This window comes from Suncus etruscus, chromosome 15 (assembly GCF_024139225.1).
Source record: "Suncus etruscus isolate mSunEtr1 chromosome 15, mSunEtr1.pri.cur, whole genome shotgun sequence".
Lineage (NCBI taxonomy): Eukaryota > Metazoa > Chordata > Mammalia > Eulipotyphla > Soricidae > Suncus > Suncus etruscus.
In genome coordinates, this window is record NC_064862.1 from 33582335 (window position 1) to 33606626 (window position 24292).

Consider the following 24292-nt stretch of genomic DNA (forward strand, 5'->3'; position numbering starts at 1 on the left):
TTTTATCTTGAGCATCCATTCCAGCCAATACGTGGCCAAGCGTCCGTCCACTAAGCCTTAAGCATCCACTAGGCCGCAAAACAAGGCCGTGGCAGCACGGCCGAGGAAGAGGGGTGGGCGGGGCAGCGCTTCGCTTCCGGCCTCCGAGGCTCACTTCCGCCGGCCGCTCTGCTCCTCCGCTTCTCTATGGTGCTCGGCCTCTCCGCTGCCGGAAGTGGCTCTCGGGCCGCGGCAGATTTGGGACCTGGAGGTGAGGCCAAGGCGCTGGGCGGTGGGTGGGTAGGTGGGGGTGTCTGGGACTGAGATGGGGGGTCACCCGGGGGCCTTCCTGCTGGGGTTCGACCCGGGTTCTCCAGGAGTTCCACACTTCAGCCTCTCCCTCGACTCAGGTCTGGGTTTTGCCACATTATCTGTGTTTACTCGAGGGTTGGACTCGGGCCTCTTTTGAAATGTATGTTTTTGGAGAGAGGTAGGAGCCCCCCCCCCCCACCCCAATTCTGTAGAATTCAGGAGCTATTCCTTAAGGTGCTTGGGGAAACCAGGCCTGGGAATTGAACTCTTGCTAGGCAAGTATCTCTCACCTACCCCCCACACTCTTAGTACTCATTTATTTATTTATTTATTTATTTATTTTGCTTTTGGGGTCACACCCGGCAGCGCTCAGGGGTTCCTCCTGGCTCTAGGTCAGAAATCGCCCCTGGCAGGCTCGGAGGACCATATGGGATGCCGGGATTCGAACCACCGTCCTTCTGTATGCGAGGCAAATGCACTACCTCCATGCTATCTCTCTGGCCCCTCAGTACCCCTTATTATTATTATTATTTGTTTTTTTGGGGGGTCACCCCCGGCAGCGTTCAGGGGTTACTCCTGGCTCTACGCTCAGAAATCGCTCCTGGCAGGCTCAGGGGAACATATGGGATGATAGGATTCGAATCACAGTCCTTCTGCATGCAAGACAAACGCCCCACCTTCATACAGAACTTCCAAGCCTTCATCAAAAAATGGTTAACTAAGAGGGCCCGAGTGATAGCACAGCGGTAGGGCTTTTGCCTTGCATGCTGCCGACCCAGGACCTACCCAGGCTCGACATCCAGTGTCCCATATGGCTTGCCAAGAGTGAGATCTGAACACAGAGCCAGGAGTAACCCCTGAGCACCACCGGGTGTGGCTCAAAAGAAAAAGAAAATAAAAAAGGGTAACTTAGGGGCAGAGAGATTGCACGGCTGGTAGGATGTTTGCCTTGCATGCTTCCGACTGGGGTTAGATCCCTGGCATCTCCTATGGTCCCCTGAGCACTGCCAGAAGTGATTTCTGAGCGCAGATTCAGGAATAATCCCTGAGTGCCGCCAGGTGTGACCCAAAATCGAAAACAAAAACAACTGGGTAATGGGACTGGAGAGATAGTATACCTTGCACTCACAGGCCTGGGTTCGATGCTCAGAAGTCTTCAGGGTCTCCAGAGCACTGCCAGGAGTAATTCCTGAGTTCAGAGCCTAGAGAACCAAGATTAAGCCCTGAGCGTCTTGGGGTGTGCCCCCAACCATGGGAAATGTTCACTTATAGTATCCATTAATAATTAGATTCCATTTCTATGCCACACACTGATGATGAAAGACCTTTACCATGATGGAAACCGATCATTGGTCATAGTTCTGGTTGAGTTTCATTCTCCCAGATTCTAAAACACACTCCTCTATTAGTTACAGAACAGAAATAATCATGGATGTTAAAAACAAACTTAGATTATGTGCTCGCTTCGGCAGCACATATACTAAAATTGGAATGATACAGAGAAGTTTAGCATGGCCCCTGCACAAGGATGACACGCAAATTCGTGAAGTATTCGAAAAAAGTATAAAAAAACGAAACAAAACAAAAAATAAACTGAGGGATTTAGAAGCTGGCCTTGAAAGTGTCTGGAACACTGGAAAGAGATGAACTTTCTCTCTTTTTTTTTTTTTTGGTTTTTGGGCCACACCTGGCTCCCAGAAGTCGCTTCTGGCTTGGGGGACCATATGGGACGCCGGGGTATCTAACTGCGGTCTGCCCTAGGCTAGCACTGGCAAGGCAGACACCTTACCTCTAGTGCCATCACTCGCCCCGAACTTTCTCTTCTTACTGAGGATCCCCCACGTGTCTTCTGAGAAACACCCCCTCAGACACACATCATCATCACCTTTTCCAGAGTATGATCCCTATGATATTGTCCCCAATCACTTCTGCAGTAGGGATTGTGACTGTCATTTGATCTTCAAGGAAACTGACCCAGAGAAAAGTGAGATAACTCTCCCCTTAAAGTGGAGTAGAAACTCCCACTTATGGCTTTCCTGACTCTACCTGCTGCTAGAGGGTTTTCCTAACCCCTCCCATCGCCTTGTGTGTAAGCCAACTGGTTTTCATCCCCAGCATCCCATATAGTCCCTTAAGCCATCTGGGAGTGATTCTTTTTTTTTTTTTTTTGGTTTTTGGGCCACATCCGGCTGTGCTCAGGGGTTACTCCTGGCTATCTGCTCAGAAATAGCTCCTGGCAGGCATGGGGGACCATATGGGACGACGGGATTCGAACCAACCATCTTAGGTCCTGCATCGGCTGCTTGCAGGGCAAACACTGCTGTGCTATCTCTCCAGCCCCTGGGAGTGATTCTTGAGTGCAGAGCCAGGAGAAACCCCGTAGCACTGCCAGGTATAGCCCAAAACGAAAATAAATTTTTTTCATTTTATCATTTTTGACGGAAGTAAATTTTTTTAACTATTATTTACTTAATTTGGGGACCACACCTGATGCTACTATGGGTTAATCTTGGTTCTATCTACACTCAGGAATCACTGTTGGCAGCATTTGGGGGATTATATGGAATACTGGGGATCGAACCTGAGTCAGCTATGTGTAAGGACAGCACCCTACCCTCTGTACTATTGTGTCAGCCTGGCAGTTTTTATTTAAACTGACTTAGAAAAATACACAGTGAGAAAAGAGAGGAAGAGTGTTCAAGAGAGAACACAAGGGGGCTGGAGCGGTGGCGCAGTGGTAGGGCATTTGCCTTGCACTTGTCTGAACTAGGACAACCACAGTTCAATCCCTAGAGACCCATATGGTCCCCTGAGCCAGGAGCGATTTCTGAGTGCAGAACCAGGAGTAACAACCTCTGAGTGTCACCAGAGAATACAAGAATACAAAGTGAAAAAAGCCACTAAAGAGACCTAGATACAAGCAAGAAAGATATGTATTCAAAGGATAATATGGACTTGAAGAGCAAACCCATTAACCTTTTTGCACCTCACTGGTTTTCATCTATAAAAGGCTCTTATCTAAACAGTTGTTTTTTTTTGGGGGGGGAGGGTGCCACGTCCAGTGATGCTTAGGGGTTGTTCTTGGCTCTGTACTCAGGAATTACTTCTGGCAGTGCTTGGGGGAACATACAGGATGCCAGGGATTGAATTTAAGTTAATCACATGCAAGGCATGCACCATTTTTGCTATATTATCATTTCGGCTCCCTGAAAGGATCAAATGAAAGGATTTCATTTGTAAGTATTAAATGAAAACATCCACAGAATGCTTAGATTAAAGTATAGCATACAAAAAATCACTGGCATTGAGAATAAATTTATATTCCAAGCTGAGGAGTTTGGTTGACGGAGTTGTGTCATTAAAGGAGGTAGAAGTAAAGATGAGTTTAGTATTCATAGGCTGAGACATAATTCCCTTCCCCACTCCTTTTTTTGTGTTTTGGGCCGCACACCATGTGTTGCTCAGGTGCTGCTCCTGGGTCAGTTCTTGGGGTTCACTCCCAGTGATAGCCCAGGAATTTTGTAGTGCCAGAAACTAGACACATATCTCCCAAATGCAATGTATTCATTCCTGGAAAAAAAATCCTCAAAGCTTTCTTCTTTTAACATGTAGATCTCTGCGGTTTCCTCCTGCCTTTACAAAACAACCATGTCATCAGAATCAAGCAAAAAACGTAAGCCCAAGGTGATCCGAAGTGAAGGAGCCCCAAATGAAGGGAAGCGTAACCGATCTGACACTGAACAGGTGAGATCAGCCAGGCCTATTGTGCTGTGAAAGGAACTAGCTTGTACATCAGTCTCTGGACAGAGAATGGATTTTTTTTTTTTTTTGGTTTTTGGGTCACACCCGGCAGTGCTCAGGATGCCAGGATTTGAACCACCATCCTTCTGCATGAAAGGCAAATGCCTTACCTCCATGCTATCTCTCCGGCCCCCAGAGAATGAATTCTAATTTGGTTTATGGCCCCAGTCTTTCTCATTGTCAGAAGGCATCAGAAATGCCTCTGTGGGGTGTTTTTGGAGCTTTGGCAGTGCTGGCCTGTGACAGAGGGCACCAGAACTGTGTGCCTGTGTAACCTCTCTGATGGTCTGAGAGCTCAGGAGGCTCTCAGGTTCTTCCCTGGCTGCTTCTTAGGGCTTGTTTTGTTGTTTTATTTGGGTTCACTGCAGGCTTGCTTAGATATCCCTTCTGGCAGTGCTCAGCACCATATATGATACTGAGGATAGAGCAGGGTCAGCCACCAGGTGCAAAGCAAGTGCCTTAATCCCTCTGTATTACATCTCTCCAGGACTCCTCTTGCTGTTCTATGTACTTGAATCTGTTAAGGTAATTTATAAAAACTGCTTATTTGATTTTGGGGCCATAGTCTGCTATGCTCAAGAATCACTCCTGGTGGAACTCAGGGGACCATATGACGACCATATGTGATGCTGGGAATCTAGCCTGGGTCAGCTATATGCAAGGCAAGTGCCTTACCTCTGATACCTCTCCAACCTTCGGACTTCAGCTTTTTTACTTTGTTTTAGGGCTACACCCACTTGTGCTCAGGTATCTCTCCTGTGTGGTGGGAGTCTGTGTGGTGCTGGGGATTCAACTGGGTCAGCTGTATGCAAGTCAAGCACCCAACCCATTACACTGTTACTCCAACCCAAACTTATTACTTACCTTTGATTTATACTTAAAATGGTGCTTTACTGAGACTTAAGAAATCCAGATTAAAGAAGATCCTTACGATTATTGATACTGACTGTCTTTAAGGACATATATATATATATATATATATATATATATATAGTTTGTTTGTTTTGGGGCCACACCCAGTGGTTCGCAGGGGTTATGCCTAACTCTGCATTCAGAACTCACTCCTTGCAGGTTTGTGGGGACCATATGGGATGCCAGAGATCAAAACTGGGTCAGCTGCATGCAAGGGAGACGCCCTACCTGCTGAGGTAGCACTCTGGCCCCAAGGAGATACACTCCATGTCCCTCCCAAATAAGATGTATTTTGTTTACTTTAAAGGTTTAAAACCAGGTTGTTTTTTTTGGCGGGGTTTTGGACCACGCCCAGTTGTGCTAAGGGGTTACTTTTGGCTATGCACTCAGAAATCCTGGCTTGGGGGACCGTATGGGACGTTGGGGGATCGAACTGCTGTCCATCCTAGGCTAGCATGTGCAAGGCAAACACCCTACCGCTGTGCCACTGCTCCGGCCCCTGGAACCAGTTTTGATACTAGATTCTCTCGAAGATTGACCATCCCATTGATTAGAATTTGGTTAGTGAATTTTGATTGTGTCTGTCATGCAACTATTTTGATGTTAATCCTTTCTGGGATGTGAAATAATACAAAATAGCATGATTCTATTTTGCTTAAAGATAACATTTGGAGAGTAGGGGCTGGAGAGATAGCACAGTGGTAGGGCATTTACCTTGCACGCAGCAGATCCAAGACAGATGGTGTTAAGATTCCTGGCATCCCATATGCTTCCCCCCCCCACCCCCACCCCAACCTTCTGGGGAGTGACCCCTGAGTGCTGCTGGGTATGGCCTAAAAACCAAAATAAATAAAGTTAAAAAAAATTTGGAGACTGGAAAGAAAACTCAAAGGGCTGGAGCACATGTTTTGCCGGTGAGAAGTCCAGTTTCATCTGTGGTACCACATGGTTTTCTGAGTATCAGTGATAGCAAACCCTGAGCACTGAGCTAGGAGCACTGAGCACTGAGCTAAATTTGGCCCCCCCCAAAAATAATTACTTTAAAATCTGTAATTAACCATAGTTAGAAATTTATTATTAGTGATACCATTTTAGTGTTCCTGGAATTGACAGAAGCTTTCACTCCTGAACTAAGATTGTCATCTTTGCCTCCACAGGAAGGTAAATACTACAGTGAGGAGGCTGAAGTAGACCTGCGGGACCCTGGCAGAGACTATGAACTGTACAAGTACACATGCCAGGAGCTACAGAGGCTTATGGCTGAAATCCAGGACCTGAAAAGCCGGGGAGGCAAGGACATGGTAAGAATATCACAGATGAATATGTTCCTGGTGGGTCACATGGATGGAACTGTTTTCACATTTAGCAGAGCCCATCCTGATTCTGTCTCAGTTATGATTAAGTACAAACAGTCTGAGTGCTTCCAAAGCCTGTCTTTTTATAGAAGCATCTCATCAGCACCCCACCATCAATTACCATAATCAAAGTATAGGACAATTAATTTTTCCATACCTCATTTTGATCATTTGTCCTGCATATATGTGTTTGTTGCTAGACATTTTGTTAGGTGTTGAGAAATGATTGTTTGTGTAAATTCTCTTGCTGTCATAGGGAGGGAAATATATAGGTAAATCGTAGAGATAAAAGTAAGATCATCAATATGAAAAGACAAGATCAGACATTAAGCTAGAGAAAATAAATAGTATGACTAAAAGCTAGAAAAATAATTTAAGAATTCAAGTGACTCATATTCTTAATTATTTCCTCTCAGTTTCACCATAGCCAACTTTTTTTTGTTTTGTTTTTGGGTCACACCCGGCGGCGCTCAGGGGTTACTCCTGGGTCTGCGCTCAGAAATCGTTCCTGGCAGGCACGGGGGACCGTATGGGATGCCGGAATTCGAACCACCATCCATCCTGGTTCGGCTGCATGCAAGGCAAACACCTTACCACTGTGCTATCTCTCTGGCCACATAGTCAAGCTTTTGCCATTATTTTATTATTTGTATTTTAATTATGCAATAACATTATTTATGGAAGTCAAATCCTGTGGCAAATATCACTGCTGTTAGGATTCTTGTGTACATTGTCGTATGTCTTACTTTTTGCCTGAGAAACTTAACTACTTTCCTTCCTTTCTATCACTTCTTGTGGTTCTGCGCGCCTTGTCTGTTTTGGGTTCTGGGTGAGGATGGGTCAGCCGTGAAGGCTGAAGAAATCGGATGAGTATTTGGTGTTTAGGTTTTTACCAGTTTCTTTGCTTGCAGGCAGTTGAGATCGAAGACCGGAGGGTCCAGAGTTGTGTGCACTTCATGACTCTAAAGAAACTTAACCGATTAGCCCATATCAGGTTGAAGAAAGGAAGAGATCAGACCCATGAGGTAGGAGTGGAGAGGATGCACTTCATATTCCCCCCTCCTCCCTATCCCCTTCTTAGTCCCCTGTCCCCCTGCTTTGACTGAGTTGACTGTCGCTCTCTCTCTTTTATTTATTTATTTTTTTTGGTCCCATCCAACCAGCTCATCACTTTGTCTTCCTTTTAGGCTAAACAGAAAGTAGACGCTTATCACCTTCAGCTCCAGAACCTATTGTATGAGGTGATGCACCTGCAGAAGGAGATCACCAAGTGCCTGGAATTTAAGTAAGTGTGGGAGGTCAGGGCTTTGGCATGGTGTTTGCTTGCTTGCTTCCTCCCTTGCTTGCTTCCTCCCTTGCTTGCTTCCTCCCTCCCTCCCTCCCTCCCTCCCTCCCTCCCTTCCTTCCTTCCTTCCTTCCTTTCACCGCACCTGGTGACGCTCAGGGGTTACTCTTGCTTATGCGCTCAGAGATCACCCCTGCCTTGAGGGACCATATGGAACAGTGGGGGATTGAACCGTGGTCTGTCCTAGGTTAGCACGTGCAAGGCAAACGCCCTACTGTCTGCACCACCACTTGGACCCATAATTGCTTTTTCTTCATAGTGTCAGTCATCCTCTTTAGAAAGAAACCAGTTGAGCTTGGAACTGCAGTATTTGAGAAAAGGGTGTATTATATTAGGAGAATTGAAAGCAGTAATTTCAGGCTGCACCATCAGAAGCCCATCTGATCCTTTTGAGTTTTGAACTCAAAATTCAAAAGCAGGGGCCGGAGAGATAGCACAGTGGTAAGGCATTTGCCTTAGATGCAGAAGGACAGTGGTTCGAATCCCGGCATCCCATATGGTCCCCCGAGCCTGCCAGGAGTGAATTCTGAGCCTAGAGCCAGGAGTAACCCCTGAGCGCTGCTGGGTGTGACCCAAAAACCAAAAAATAAAATAAAATAAAAATTTAAAAGCAGTTATCTTGAGCTAGGGATCTGCTCAGTGGAGGAACACTTGCTTGTATGTGTGAGGCCCTGTATTTAATCCTGGCACTGGAGTTAAAGACAAAACAAAACAGAAAGCAGTTGCCTTTCTCCAGCCTGTACCTTTACGTTATTTGGATTCTGGGACACCTCGTATAGTAGCAGCTCATTTCCACACATCTCAGTTGTCCTCTCACAAGCAAATTTGATGTTCTTGATATTTTAGTTTAATTTTTTGGTTTAGGGGCTACTCCCAGCTCTGTGTACAGGAGTTTTTTTGTTTTTTTGGTTTTGGTTTTTATTTTTTGGGTCACACCCGGCAGCCCTCAGGGGTTACTCCTGGCTCTACGCTCAGAAATCACTCCTGGCAGCTTGGGATACCATACAGGATGCCGGGATTCGAACCTCCGTCCTTCTGCATACAAGGCAAATGCCCTACCTCCATGCTGTCTCTCCGGCCCCCAGAGTCATTCTTGATGGTGCTGAGGAGACCATATGCCAGCGGTTGAACTGGAAATAGCCAAGTACCTTAACTCCAGTAATTTCTCTCCAATGCTTCTGCAGTTCGTTTTTCCAAGTCAATATGCTTTGGAACCTGCACTTGTTAACATTGCTGCCTTTAGCTAAGTAGCAGATTATAGTTAGTGTCTTTTTATTTATTTAGTTATTTGGTTTTTGAGCCACACCCGGTGGCGCTCAGGGGTTATTCCTGGCTATGCTCTCAGAAATCGCTCCTGGTCTGGGGGACATATGGGACGCCAGGGGATCAGACCACGGCTTGTCCTGTGTTGGCGCTTGCAAGGTAGATGACTTACCGCTTGCGCCACCACTCTGGCTCCGTCATCTTTATATTTTCAATAAGGGTAATGATTCTGATTTTTTGGTTTTAATTAAATTTATTTAGTTTTTGGGCCATACTCAGTGATGCTCCAAGCTTACTCTTAGCTCTGCACACAGGGATCACTTCTTTTTTTGTTTGTTTTGGTTTTGGGGCCACACCCAAACCAGGGGTTACTCCTGGCTCTCTGCTCAGAAATCGCTCCTGGCAGGCACGGGGAACCATGTTGGATGCTGGAATTCGAATTTAAACCACTTTTCTTTCTTTTTTTTTTTTTCCTTTTGGTTTTTGGTCACACCTGGCAGCGCTCAGGGGTTACTCCTGGCTCTACACTCAGAAACTGCTCCTGGCAGGCTTGGGGGACCATATGGGATGCTGGGATTCAAACCACTGCCCTTTTTTTTTTTTTGTGTGTGTTTTTTGGGTCACACCCGGCAGTGCTCAGGGGTTATTCCTGGCTCCAGGCTCAGAAATTGCTCCTGGCAGGCACGGGGGACCATATGGGGCGCTGGGATTTGAACTGATGACCTCCTGCATGAAAGGCAAATGCCCCACCTCCATGCTATCTCTCCGGCCCCACCACTGTCCTTTTACATGCAAGGCAAGAGCCTTACCTCCATGCTATCTCTCTTAAGCCTTTGAACTACTTTCATCCTGGGTCGGCTGCTTGCAAGGCAAGTGTCCTACCACTGTGCTATCTCTCCGGCCCAGGCGATCACTTCTCTTTTTTTTTTTTTTGGTTTTTGGTTTTTGGGTCACACCCGGCTCAGGGGTTACTCCTGGCCATCCGTTCAGAAATAGCTCCTGGCAGGCATGGAGAACCATATGGGATCCTGGGATTCGAGCCAACCACCTTAGGTCTTGTATCGCTGTGCTCTCTCCGGCCCCTGGGGGGATCACTTCTTGAAGTGCTGAGGGAACCATAAAAATTGTGGGATTGGGGCCCGGAGAGATAGCACAGCAGTGTTTGCCTTGCAAGCAGCCGATCCAGGACCAAAGGTGGTTGGTTCGAATCCCGGTGTCCCATATGGTCCCCCGTGCCTGCCAGGAGCTATTTCTGAGCAGACAGCCAGGAGTAACCCCTGAGCATTGCCGGATGTGGCCCAAAAACCAAAAAAAAAAAAAAAAAATTGTGGGATTGAACCCAGCTCACATGTAAAAACAAGCACCATACCCACTGTACTATCGCTTTGCCCAGCGAATTTATTTATTTATTTATTTATTTATTTATTTATTTATTTATTTATTTATTTATTGCTTTTTGGACCACACCCAGTGATACTCAGGGGTTACTCCTGGCTATGTGCTCAGAAATTACTCCTGGCTTTGAGGGACCATATGGCATGTCGGGGGATTGATCCACGGTCTGTCCTAGGTTAGCCGTGTGCAAGGCAAATGCCCTACTGCTTATGCCACCACTCCGGCCCCTGCCCAGTGAATTTTAGAGGTCCTCTCATCCCAAATTCATAACATGATAATACTGAATACTTGAGCTAATATTATTGTACTATTGTCAGTTTCCCGACTTTTCACAAACTACTGAATGACTTGTTTTTTTCTTTTCTTGATTTTGTTTTTGGGCCATACCCCAGAATGTCAAGGGCCCAATCTCAGCTCTGTGCTTAGGAGTCACTTGTTGCGGTGCTTACTGTATCATGTAAGGGATCAAACCTGATGGTTCTGTGTTCAAAGTGTTCATTTCATGAGCATCTTTTCAGCCCAAGATGAGATACTTTATTCGGGGACTCGATAACTGGAGGTTGTGTTCTTCCTGCACATTTTGGTGTTTGTCCTCTCACCAGTGTCACATTCCTGGTCCTGGTGTTGCACTGTTCTACTCACAGTAGACCTGGCTTTCTTTACACTGGAGATTATGCCCTTGGTGCAGTGCATGGGATCTAGAGAACTTATCTACAGGAACTCTGCTCAGTACATGTGGGATGGCACTGGGAATTGAACTTGAGGCCTCATGCTTTTAGGGAAGATTTTTTTTTTTGTTTTTGTTTTTTGGGCCACACCCAGCGCTGCTCAGGGGTTACTCCTGGCTGTCTGCTCAGAAATAGCTCCTGTCAGGCACGGGGGACCATATGGGCACCGGGATTCGAATCAACTACTTTGGTTCCGGATCGGCTGCTTGCAAGGCAAACACCACTGTGCTATCTCTCTGGGCCCGGGAAGACTTTTTGTCACTAGGCCCTCCCAATGCACTTTCCTCAATTAATGTTTTGGTATTTTTTGTTTTCTTTTTGGCTTTTGGGTCATAACCTGGCCGTGCTCGAGGTTACTCCTGGCTCTATGCTCAGAAATCGCTCCTGACAGGCTCGGGGCACAATATGGGATGCCAGGAATTGAATTGGGGTCCATCCAGTGTTGTACACTTGCAAGGCAAACACCCTACTACTGTGCTATCCACTCTGGCTCACCCATTAATGTTTAAATGTAGACTCAAGTTTATTCTAGTTCAATGACATTTTTTTTGTTGTTGTTTTTGGGGTCTCACCCGGCAGTGCCCAGGGGTTATTACTGGCTATGAGCTCTGAAATCGCTCGTGGCAGGCTTGGGGGACCATATGGGATGTCAGGATTCGATCCACTGTCCTTCTGCCTGCAAGGCAAACTCCTTACCTTCATCCTATCTCTCCAGCCCCCTCAATGACATATATTTAGTTTCAACCTGATAGCATAGTCAGAGACTATAGTTTTTATTTTATTTTTTATTTATTTTTTTGGATTTTGGCACATAGCTGAGGATGTTCAGGGGTTACTCCTGGCTCTGCACTCAGGAATTAATCCTGGTGGTGTTTGGGGGCCATGTGGGATGCCAGGGAGTGAACCCAGATCGGCTACAAATTAGGTACCTACCTGCTGTACTAGCACACTGGTCCCTTATTTGATTTGGTTTTGGTTTTTGGGTCACACCCAGTGGTGCTCGGGTTACTCCTGTCTCTGGGCTCAGAAGTCACTCCTGGAAGGCTCGGGGGACCATATGGGATGCTGGGATTTGAACTGGGATCTGTCCTGTATTGGCTATGTGCAAGGCAAACACCTTACCCTGAGCTATTGCTCCAGCCCCCCCCCCATTTGATTTGGGGGGGGTTGTTTGGGTCACACCCGGCAGCACTCAGGTTACTCCTGGGAGACTTGGGAGACCATATGGGATGCCGGGATTCAAACCACTGTCTTTTTGCATACAAGTCCAACTCCCTACCTCCATGCTATCTCTCCGGCCTCCCTTATTTGATTTTTAAATTCTGAGTGGTACCCAACAGTGTTCCTGGACTACTCCTCGCTTGATATTCAGGGTGCTCCTAGAATGCAAAGCAGAGATATGAGTTCCATATCTCTCTAGCTTCAGACTTGTGTTATTTTAATTTGACACATATTACATAACTTACTCCCCCCCCACACACACACACCTGGATCAGGGATCAGACCTGGAGGGGATTGAACCTGGATGGGCTACATGCAAGGCAATCACCATCTCCAATGTCCTGTCACGCTGGCCCCATTTCATGGCTTTCTTGATCAGCTTGGGGCTATCATTTAGCATCCTTTCCAAGTCTTTAATTCACTGGTTAATTAGTGGTAAGAATGTTGGGCAGCACGAGTGAGGGTATTGCCAACTACATTGCTTTACACTGAAACAGCTAATGAATGTTGGCTGAAAAAATAGAGTGCCAGATTCCTGGGTAGCTGTAGACCAGGGCTCAGTAGACATACTTCGAGGGGAGGAGTAGGGGACTATTGTTCTGTTTAAGCCTTAGTTTGGACTTCTGAGGATGACGATTTGACACTTTGTTTTTTCCTTCAGATCGAAGCATGAAGAAATCGATCTGGTTAGTATAGAGGAATTTTACATGGAGGCTCCGCCAGAAATCAGCAATGCTGAAGTTACCATGGGAGATCCTCACCAGCAAACCCTAGCACGTCTGGACTGGGAGCTAGAGCAGCGGAAAAGGTGATTCTCAGCCTGGTTATGAAGGCCTGATGGTCTAGTATTAGGGCTGGTAGTGCTTCATGATTCTAAGACACCATGTGGTAGGGTTGGGATACACCTGGGTACTAGAGATTGAATTCAGAGCCTCAAATATGCTAGACTTGTACTTTATACTTGAGCTATTTCCCTAGCTTTCTTCCCAACCTTTTATCTTTTTGAGGGGATGAGGGAGATTGGGATGGACTACATTGTATTCTGGACAGTGCTCAGGGTCCATGTGGGGCTGTGCCAGGAATCGAGTCCAGGCCTCAATCATGCTTTGAACCATCTTCCTGGGTCCTTTCCAAATCTGGTTAACATGTGTACACATGTATCCTTAACCAAGGGGCATAGTGCTTTGTCATGACTCATAATTAGACAGCAAAGCTCAGGGTTTACTCCTGACTCTGTGCAGAGGGATCATTCCTGTCAGGCTTAGGAGATTGTATTGTGGTAGCAGGGATTGAACCCACATTGGCCATATGCAAGGCAAATGCCCTATCAGCTATACTATGGTTCTGGCCCTTGCTATCAGTTTTTTAGGTCGTTTTTTAGCAACTGAAGCTGGTCCATCACACATTCCCCTGATCAGTATCCTGCTTGCCCTATGTATGGGTTAATTCATGACTGTTGCACTCCTGTGACTCTGGGCTAGAACTTGCTTTCACACTGTTCCACCCAGATTTTTTGAGATTTTTTTTGTTCTGTTTGTTTTTGGGCCTCACCTGCAAGGCTTAGGGGTTACTCCTGGTTCTGCACACACTCCTGGCAGGCTCAGAAGACTATATGGGATACTGGGAAGTGAACCCAGTCTGGCTTTTGCAAGGCAAACACCCTACCTGCTGTGCTATTCTGGCCACCTTTTTTGTGGGTCTTGTTTAGGTCAATAGCTACTAGGTCCCGATGTTAGAAAGTTTTCAGTCTTTCCTCTGAAGCCAGAATTACTGCAGAGGATGATTCTGGGTGTGGTATTGATGACACCTAGTGGTCATGGGAAGAGCCTCTGAGTTAGGCATGGATTCAGAAACCGGCTTGCTTTTTGGCTACATGACCTTGGGCAAGTTACCTGATCCCTCATCTTCTCCTTCAGGAATAAGAAAAGTCTGTCTTCTGGGGCTGGAGTACATTGGTATTTGATCTCCAGCATCCCATATGGTCACCAGATTCCTTCCAGGAGTGACTCCTGAGCTAGGATTAAGCCCTGAGAACCACCAGGTATGGCCCAAAAGCCAAAGTCAAATAAAAAGAAGTCTATCTTCGAAGATATTTATAAGAATTAAATGATACAGTGCTTGTAAAGATTTCCCCCAAGTGCCTGGCAGAGTAAATGCTAGGTAATCATGCAGTTAATGGTCACTGCTATATTCAGATGGAGTCTGACTGTGAGCAGCTCTGTCCTGAGGTCCATATGGCAAGGTGTTTCTTCTCCTCCCTCAGGCTGGCAGAGAAGTACCGAGAGTCCCTATCCAACAAGGAGAAGATCCTCAAGGAGATTGAGGTGAAGAAGGAGTACCTGAGCAGCCTCCAGCCCCGCCTCAACAGCATTATGCAGGTGAAGTCCCCTTGCTTGCTTTGTATTTACTGACCACTGGGACGTTGCTGGCCCGAGGGAGCCACCAAGCATGTCTCTCTTCCTGTTGGTCAAGTTCTTTAACCCTAATCAGTGTGAGTGCAGGGAGTTGTCCCTGTGCAGCACTACCAGTTGTTTTGATAAAGTGATAGTGTGGATGAAGGAATACTAGCATATCTCCATGTTGAATTGATACTGTAGCTATTTTCCTTTACTTCTTATTTTGTATTTTGGGGCCACACCTAAATGCTCAGGTTTTATTCTTGACTCTGCCCAGGAATCACTCTTGGCAGGCTTGAGACAAAAATGCAGTGTTGGGATTGAACCTGGGTTGGCTGCAGACAAAGCAAGCACCTTTCCTGCTGTACTCTGGGCCATCCTTTTCTTGTTTTGGCCACCCCTGGCACAGCTCAGGAGCTACTCCTAGCCTGGGGCGGGGGTGGGGGGGGGGCTGAGATACTAAGAATCAAGACATGAACCTCAGCATGCAAAATCCTTTGATCAAAGCATCTTCTGGGTAAGACATTAGGAAACTCGGTTTAGTTTCCCCCTGTTTAACCTCCACTTGTCTTGCTCTTTCCAGACTCTAAGATGCATCTGTGGATATCTGTTGGTTCCCTCTAATGGCTCCTCAGGGCTAGACTGCAAAGCATGTCTACTCCCCCTGACAAGAACTTGAAAATAACTAGATCCCTTAAATAGATAGAACTTTGTTGCCTTTAAAATCGCAGGGTATTTTGGGGGCCGGAGTGATAGCACAGCGGCAGATCCCAGCGTCTCATATGGTCCCCCTCACCAGGAGCGATTTCTGAGCGCATAGCCAGGAGTAACCCCTGAGCATCACCAGGTGTGGTTCCCCCCGAAAAAAACTCAGCTTTTTTTTTTTGCCAAAGCAGATCGAATCCTGACATCCCATATAGTCCCCTGAGCCCACCAGGAGTGATTTCTGAGCATAGAGCCAGAGCTCAGGCAAAGCCTGAGCGCTGCTGGGTGTGACCCAAAACCAAAAACAAACAAAAAAATTTTTTTGGACTGATCTGCATTTTTTTTTTCACTCTAGGCATACAGTTATTAGGTGTTAACAGCCAACCCAGGGTTGATCCTGGTCTCCCATTTGGTCCACTGAGCCTCCACAAGGAGTAATTTGTGAGCTTAGGGCCAAAAGTAACCCCTGAGCACTGCCAGGTGGCTCCCAAACAAAACAAAAAACACATGTTGTTTTTTACGTGTATATGGTTATTTGCTTTGTAAAGGCCATATTTTATCTAAATATATTTATTTATAACAGAACATTGATTTTTCTCTAATTTTTATCATAACAATACGATTTATCAAGTTGTTTACAATATTCATCATTTTATTTTATTTATTTTTGATTTTTGGGCCACACCTAGCAGTGCTCAGGGGTTGCTCCTGGCTCTGCGCTCAGAAATCGCTCCTAGCTTGGGGACCATAGAGGCGCGGGGGATCAAACCGCAGTCTGTCCTAGGTCAGCTGTGTGCAAGGCAAACGCCCTGCCGCTATGCCATTGTTCCGGCCCAATATTTCTCATTTTAGGCATTAGAGTTTCAAATACCAATCCCACACCAGTGTGACAATCCCTTTACTAAAATCCCTAGTCACCCACACAGCATCATAGCCTGCCTCTTTGCAGGAACAAATAAATTACTTTATATTGCTTGTTACAACACAAAGGCAACTAGAATTTTTAAATCTTAGATCAACACATATTAATTTGAAATGGTTGTTCTTTTTTTTTTGGGGGGGGGGGTCACACCCAGCAGCTCTCAAGGGTTACTCCTGGCAGGCTCGGGGACCATATGGGATGCCAGGATTTGAACTACCATCCTTCTGATTGTAAGGCAAACAACTTACCTCCAGGCTATCTCTCCGGCCCCTGAAATGGTTGTTCTATCTATCTATGGTATTACTAAAGTCAGTGCCTAAGGATTTATTGGACTATCATTTGGTGCTGATTGAGCCTCTGTACTACTGGTTAGGTTCATGGAAGGGAGTAGTGTACTATGTAACTTTCCCATTGGATTTCCTGCCATACTGTGGGGCAGGATTATGGTGGTGTTTGACTGTGCAATCCAGGATTTATACATCTATAACAAATTAGGTGACTGGAAGTTTGACAAAGGCCATGTCATGGAGCTGGGCCCTTTCTGTTGGAGTGTCAGGGATTGCTTTGAGATGCTGTAGTTCATGCAAAAAGGGGAATCTGTACCCACGCCTTTCTGAGAAGACCACAGTGCCTTTCTGAGAAGACCACAGTGTATCAGCCTAGACTGGACTACTGCAGCCATTATTCTCTCTTCAGTATACTCTGAGGCATGGTAAATGACTCTTGAAAAAACATTCTAAAGGGAGGCCAGAGAGATAGTACATTGGTTAAGGTGCTTGCCTTGTATGCAACCAGATCAAATTCACTCCTGGCATCCCATATGGTCATCTGAGCACTGTCAGGAGTGATTCCTGAGTACAGAGCTAGGAGTAATCCCTAAGCACTGGGTGCGACCCCCCCAAAAAACACTATAAAAAGATCTTAGAGATTTTTTTGTTTTGGTTTTTGGGCCACACCAGTGACAATCAGGGGTCATTCCTGACTATGCTCAGAAATCACTCCTGGCTCGGGGGACCATATGGGACGTTAGCGATCGAACCCAGGTCCGTTCTGGGCAGCTGTATGCCAGGTGTACGCCCGACCACTGTGCTATTGCTCTGGCCCAATCTTAGAGATCTTTATCGTTAACAAGTTAGCTTTTATAGGATTTTGCCTGGTCTGCATTTTCACTCTAGGCATAAAATTAGGAGGTGTTCATTTTTCTCCAATAGCAATAGTATGGAATTTTTTTGTTTGTTTTTGGGTCACACCCAGTGGTGTTTGGGTGTTACTTTTTTTTGTTTTTTGTTTTTTGGGGGGCTACACCCAGTGGTGCTCAGGGATTACTCCTGACTCTGTGCTCAGAAATCACTCCTGGGGCTAGAGTGGTGGTGCTAGAGGTAAGGCATCTGCCTTGCAAGTGCTAGCCTAGGAAGGACCACTGTTTGATCCCCAGGTGTCCCATATGGTCCCCCCAAGCCAGGAGCGATTTCTGAGCACTTAGCCAGGAGTAACCCCTGAGTGTCAACAGGTGTGGCCCAAAAACAAACTAACAAACAAAAATGAAAAAGAAATCACTCCTGGCAGGCACAGGGGAACCATATGGGATGCTGGGATTCGAACCATCGTTGGTCCTGGGTCAGCTGCTTGCAAGGCAAACGCCCTACTGCTGTGCTATCTCTCCAGCCCTCGGGAGTTACTTTTGGCTCTGCACTCAGGATCACTCCTGATAGGATTTAGGGGACCATTTGGGCTGCTGGGGATCTAATCTAGGTCAGCTATGTGCAGAGTAAGTGCCCTATCTGCTGTACTATCTTTAGTCCCAGATGGTGGTTTTTTTTTAATGTTTTGTTTTTGGGTCACACCTGGTGCTTTTCCAGGTACTCCTGGCCTTGCTCTGAGTACCATGCTGTGCTGTAGATTGAGCCCCAGGGCTCCCATGTACATGTGGGCCAACCTTTTTCAACTGTTTTCTGAACTTGAACCCCGTTGATTCTTTTATTTGGTTTTTGTTGGCATACACAACAATGTCCAGGGTTTACTTCTGGCTCTCAATACTCAGGAATCTCTCCTGGTGGTGCTTGGGGGACTATATAAAATGCTGGGCATGAAACTTGGAATGGCTGCATTCAAGGCAATAAGTGCCTTATTGGCTGTATTAATTCTTTGGTTCCCTATTGGTTCTTTTTTTTTTTTTTTTTTTTTTTTTTTTTTTGGTTTTTGGGCCACACCCAGTAACGCTCAGGGGTTACTCCTGGCTATGTGCTCAGAAGTTGCTCCTGGCTTGGGGGACCATATGGGACACCGGGGGATCGAACCGCGGTCCGTCCAAGGTTAGCGCAGGCAAGGCAGGCACCTTACCTTTAGCGCCACCGCCCGGCCCCCAGGACCCTATTGGTTCTTTTAGCTGATCATATATCACTTTCATACATAAAATTTCATAAATGATAATAACCACATTTTACTAAGTATACTAAAGAAATAAATAAATAAAATTTCTTATTGCATGCAGGCATCCCTCCCAGTGCAGGAGTACCTGTTCATGCCATTTGACCAGGCTCACAAGCAGTATGAAATTGCCAGACACCTGCCGCCACCCCTCTATGTTCTCTTTGTCCAGGCCACTGCTTACGGGCAGGCTTGTGGTGAGTATGGGGCTGGATGAGAAGAGGGACAATAACGGCATCCCTGCTAATGGAGTCATCGTGAAGCACGGGCCCAGATGCACTCAGGTGACAGGTGCTTACTCCCCGCTGCACCGCCCAGCATGGCTGCCTGGACTAGCAGACGAGCTGCTGGATGAACCTGGTGAACTTTTCTGAATGAATGGCTTTGAGTCTTTGATGAGCCTGGCGGGTCAGCTGTTGGGGTCAGCAACCAGTAGACTGTCTGCACTTGCAGGTGCTCACCCCAGTAAGGCATGCTTGGCAAGTGCAGTTATGGCTCTGCTTCAGAGTCACTTGCTGAACGGAGTTCTAGCCAGCTTTCTAGCTCTCATCGTGCCCCCATACAGGGTGCTGCATGTGGTTACCATGTTATTGAGAGATGATGTGTCCTTTTTCTGCTAAAAGGCAGTCTGTGTTTCCAGCGGGGTGTTGGATTGTTTGGGAGGCCTGATCAGACGGTACTGCAGCTTTCATTTAATACTTGAGCTTCTCTTCCCACCCACTGTCTCAGACATACTACTTTAGGGCATGCCTCTCTTCACAGCAATGGGCACCGACACATTACTGTCTCTCTTCTTGTGTTTTCCTGGTCTTTCTGGTCTCTCCCTTCCCTTTGTTGTTCCTCTTCTGTTTTCCACCATCAGCTCATATGAAACCCTCTCAGCCCCCTAGACAGGGTGAGTAATTTTCTTTTCTTTGACATTTAAAAATCTACCCATTTTTCTTCTTGTTTTACTTTGTAATTCCAAAGTTAAACTACTCAAAAGAATGGTCTGGCATTTGCCAGTTAGTTGATGGGAGAAGCCAGCTTGTTTGGGGTGATATTTCAACTCTATATGTGAGAGAGCAGTGACTGGCCTCCTGGAGTATTTTTTTTTTTTAGAGCCACACCCATTTGATGCTCAGGGATTACTCCTGGCTAAGCGCTCAGAAATTGCCCCTATATGGGACGCCGGGGGATCGAACCGCAGTCGCAATCTTTCCTTGGCTAGCGCATGCAAGGCAGATACCTTACCTCTAGCGCCACCTCCCCGGCCCCCCTCCTGGGACTATTAACTCAATGGCCTGGGAGACGTTTGATGTAACTGGGTGAAACCATTGGAGGACCCTGTGTCTGTCTGCTCTTCAAAAGGGAGCAGGAGTGATGGCTCCTTTCACCTTCTAGCAACAAATCCACAGTGTCCCACAAGAACAGTCCTCATATTCAGTGAGGGTTCAGGCCTGATGCATAGCACAGAGCACTTAGCTGAGTGCTGAGATTATTTACTTCCTGGCTGTTTTTCTGGCCGTTGTATCTTAATTTCTCTGAGCTGAATTTTTTTTATTTGTAAATAGCTTGTAATAATAGCATTGTGCATTTGAATTCTTTTTTTTTGGGTGGGGGCACACCTGGCAGTGCTCAGGGGTTACTCCCTCCTGACTCTGCGCTCAGAAATTACTCAGGCTTAGTGGACCATATGCCAGGATTCGAATCACTGTCCATCCTGGATCAGCTATGCACAAGGCAAATGTCCTAATATTGTGCTATCTCTCCGGCCTGCATTTGAATTCTTTTTTTTTTTTTTTTTTGGTTTTTGGTTTTTGGGCCACATCCGGAGGTGCTCAGGGCTTACTCCTGGCTGTCTGCTCAGAAATAGCTCCTGGCAGGCACGGGGGATCATATGGGACACCAGGATTCGAACCAACATTGGTCCTGGATCGGCTGCTTGCAAGGCAAACACCACTGTGCTGTCTCTCCAGGCCCTTTATTTTGGTTTTTGGGCCACACCCTTTTGACGCTCAGGGGTTACTCCTGGCTATGAGCTCAGAAATCGCTCCTGGCTTGGGGGGACCATATGTAATGCCGGGGGATCAAACCGCGGTCCGTCCTACACTAACACTTGCAAGGCAGACACCTTACCAATAGCACCACCTCTCCGGCCCCTGCATTTGAATTCTTAAGAGATTAAATATTGGCGCTGGAGCGGTAGCACAAGCGGTAAGGTGTCTGCCTTGTTCATGGTAGCCTAGGACGGACCGGGGTTCGATCCCCTGGTGTCGTATATGGTCCCCTCAGCCAAGGGCAATTTCTGAGTGCATAGCCAGGAGTATCCCCTGAGTAGCAGCAGGTGTGACCCCAAAAAAAAAAAAATAAATAAAAGTAACCAAAGATAATTAAATATTAATTCTTAAATACAGTTGTAGAGCTAGAGAGATAGTATAGTGAGTAGGGCTCTTACTTTATATATCTGTTCTGGATTCGGTTCTTGGCATCCTATATAGTTCCCCCAAGTACAGAGCCAGGAATAACTCATGAGCATTGCCGGGAGTGGCCAAAATTTAAAAATCTAAAATAATAGAATACAATTTTAGTAACCCCAGCAGCACTTAGAGGTTGCTCCTGACTGCGCTTAGAAATCACATCTGGTAGTCTTGGGGCACCTTATGAAATGTCAAGGATTGAACCTAAGTCGGTTGCATTCAAGGCAAACTTCCTACTCGCTGTGCTATCGCTCTGACCCCCTAAAATACAATTTTACAATTAAAATTTGAATTAGTGGGGACCGGGAAGGTGGCGCTAGAGGTAAGGTGTCTGCTTTGCAAGCGCTAGCGTAGGACGGACCGCGGTTCGATCCCCCGGTGTCCCATATGGTCCCCCAAGCCAGGGGCGATTTCTGAGTGCATAGCCAGGAGTAACCCCTGAGCGTCAAACGGGTGTGGCCCAAAAACCAAAAAAAAAAAAAAAAAAAAATTTGAATTAGTGACTCGTTTGGTTCTCACCATCCAGCCAGACAGTTCTTTGTCAGCTTCCCACTTTATAGGAAATTCAGGCTTTAAACAGTGATATGGAGCTAGAGAGATAACATGGCGGTAGGGCGTTGCCCTTGCATGCTGCTGATTCGAACAGATGGTGGTTCGAATCCTGGCATCTCATATGGTCCCCCATGCCTGCCAGAAGTGACTTCTGAGCACAGAGCAAGGAGTAACCCCTGAGCACCACCAGGTGTGACCCAAAAATCAAAAATAAATAAAATAGACAGTGATGCAACTTCCTAGGTTCAGTGTTTGATGCTGGTGGGGTATAGACTCAGGCTTCAGAGTAGGCTACAGGATCATAGTTCCTACCTAAATCCCTAGCTCCCTATTAAATTTGATGATGCCAGCCAGGTGTTTAGTATAGTAAAGAAACAGGAGTAAGCATTTGGGTGAATGTCATTTCTAGCATGTGGTCTTATGGATACGAATCCTTATGACAGTTGGCAGGAGAGTGTCACGTGGCTTCTCATTCTAGTTAGATTTCTGCACCTTCATGCATGTCCAGAAAGAGGCATTTTTCAGAGTTCCAGGTGATGTTTGCCCAGGAATCTATTCTTTTGAGTTCTTTGTTCTCTGAGAGTAATGAAAAAAAGACAAAACCTTACCTATTTTTTTTCTAATCTGAAGAAAAAGCTCTTGCTCTTCCATCCCCAGTCAGTAAAGAGTTGTTGCAAAGCCACTGAGATACGGTCCCAGGGCTGGCCTGCTGTGCAGCTGAGCTTCCCCTAGCACCTTCACAAGAAGCTCTTTCTTGCACCCAGATAAGACGTTGTCCGTGGCAATCGAAGGCAGTGTGGATGAAGCCAAGGCTTTGTTTAAGCCTCCCGAGGATTCCCAAGGTAAATGTGGTGTTTTGTATGCTTTTCCCCAGTCTTAGCTGTTCCAGGGATCCCATCTAAGGGCAAGCTTTTCCTTTGGCAAATAACTGGTGGTTCTGAGTAGCAGAGAGCTTGATTTTAAGGTCTAAACTTATGTTAACTTTAAGGTCTAAGGTCTAAAGGGCGGGCAGGTAGTTCCCATAGCCACAGAACACAGCCCTTGAATTTTACTCCCACTACTCATTAACTTGTTGATAACTGAGGAAGCACTTTAGTAATTCTGAGCCTCAGTTTATTCATCTGTCAAAAGAAGATTGTAGGGGATGAAGCAATAACACAGTGGTTAGGTCGCTTGCCTTGCACGTGGCCTAACCAGGTTTGAGCTTCAGCATCCCATATGGTCCCCTGAGCCTGCCAAGAGTGATTCCTGGGTGCAAAGCAAGGAGTAACTCTTGACCATTGCCAGGTATGGCCCCAAAACAAACAAAAGAAGATTTTGTAAATATACTATAGAATGTGGTGATAAATTATGAGAATTATTATTATAATTCTCTATTCTTGTACAGATATTAGGTGGGTGAGATAAGCTGTGCTTGTGAGATACTCTTTGATTCTTTTTAGCATGTAGCCCCTCCTCGGCTGAGTGAGCTACTGTTCCAGTCGTCACTTGTATTATTACTGTCATCATTTCTGCCACCCATGGAGGGGCTTGTGAGTCATAAAAAGACACTAAAAAGAACATTAAAAAGCATGTGTGGTTAGATTGTAAATAATTCTTTTTATTATTACTGTGTTCACTGAATAAAATGTAGTGAATTAAATTGACTCTAAAGAAACCTATTTATAGCCAGGGATGTAATTTAGTGGTAGAACTTGCATGTCTGAAGTTCTGGCTTCTATAACTATCACACAGAAGTAAATACAAAGTCAAACCCTTTTGTAAAAAACATAGTCTGGGTCCAGAGCAGATAAGTTAGAGCCCTCTCAGGAATTTAGAAACATCTTCAAATCTAGCTACTGTCTCTTTGATTGCAGACGATGAAAGTGACTCTGATGCTGAAGAGGAACAAACTACGGTGAGAACTATATTCTCCTATGATGGTGCAGGCAGCAGCCTGGGAGCTGCTAGTGGGCAGCTGCTGTCCTTCCTAGACAGAAGAAAGAGGTTTGAAGAGCTGAAGCAGCGGGTAGCGAGAGGGAAAGGAAGAAGGTCCCTCTGACCAGGAGGCTTATCAGCTTGGCTCATTCCCATTTTCCAGAAACGCCGTCGACCCACGCTGGGAGTTCAGTTGGATGACAAGCGAAAGGAGATGCTAAAGAGGCACCCCCTGTCTGTCATGCTGGACCTGAAATGCAAAGGTTGGTTTCCTTTGTGCTGACAATCCAGTCACTCCTAGGAAGTCACAGTCACCATGACTTACCCTAGGTTTTTTTGCATATTGGAGCCACACATAGGAATTACTCCTCACAGTGCTTAGGGGAGGGGACTACATGCCGGGGTTCAAACCCAGAGGATCGAACCCAGGTTGGCTGCATGCAAGGCAAACTCCCTACCCCCCTACCCGTTGTACTAGTGCTCTGACCCCAACTTCAGCAAAGCTTTTTTGTTTGTTTTGGTTTTTGGACCACACTCATCAGCTACTTTTTAAACTTAGAAGAGTTGCAGTGAGATGAACTTAGTTCTCATATCCTCTTCCCC

At 46.2% G+C, this 24292-nt stretch overlaps 1 protein-coding gene and 1 non-coding gene across 5 annotated transcripts in view; both read left to right on the forward strand.

The window, feature by feature from the left end:
* The first annotated feature begins 201 nt into the window (after positions 1-201).
* The window catches only part of THOC5 (THO complex subunit 5), a 44824-nt gene continuing 20733 nt past the window's right edge, over positions 202-24292 (forward strand). For 2 of the 4 annotated variants that reach the window (XM_049788970.1, XM_049788969.1), the window contains exons 1-12: positions 202-250; positions 3904-4035; positions 6162-6305; positions 7271-7384; positions 7547-7644; positions 12973-13119; positions 14575-14689; positions 18826-18958; positions 19624-19656; positions 22537-22614; positions 23629-23669; positions 23853-23952. In XM_049788970.1, coding sequence (XP_049644927.1) covers positions 3940-4035; positions 6162-6305; positions 7271-7384; positions 7547-7644; positions 12973-13119; positions 14575-14689; positions 18826-18958; positions 19624-19656; positions 22537-22614; positions 23629-23669; positions 23853-23952 — 1099 coding nt within the window. In that variant the 5' untranslated portion in view covers positions 202-250; positions 3904-3939. The remainder of the gene's footprint in view (positions 251-3903; positions 4036-6161; positions 6306-7270; positions 7385-7546; positions 7645-12972; positions 13120-14574; positions 14690-18825; positions 18959-19623; positions 19657-22536; positions 22615-23628; positions 23670-23852; positions 23953-24292) is intronic. The other 2 variants (XM_049788972.1, XM_049788971.1) reach the window with 1 other exon arrangement.
* Positions 1748-1854, forward strand: LOC126031670 (U6 spliceosomal RNA). Its single transcript, XR_007503502.1, has one exon. It is a non-coding gene; the product is annotated as a U6 spliceosomal RNA (small nuclear RNA).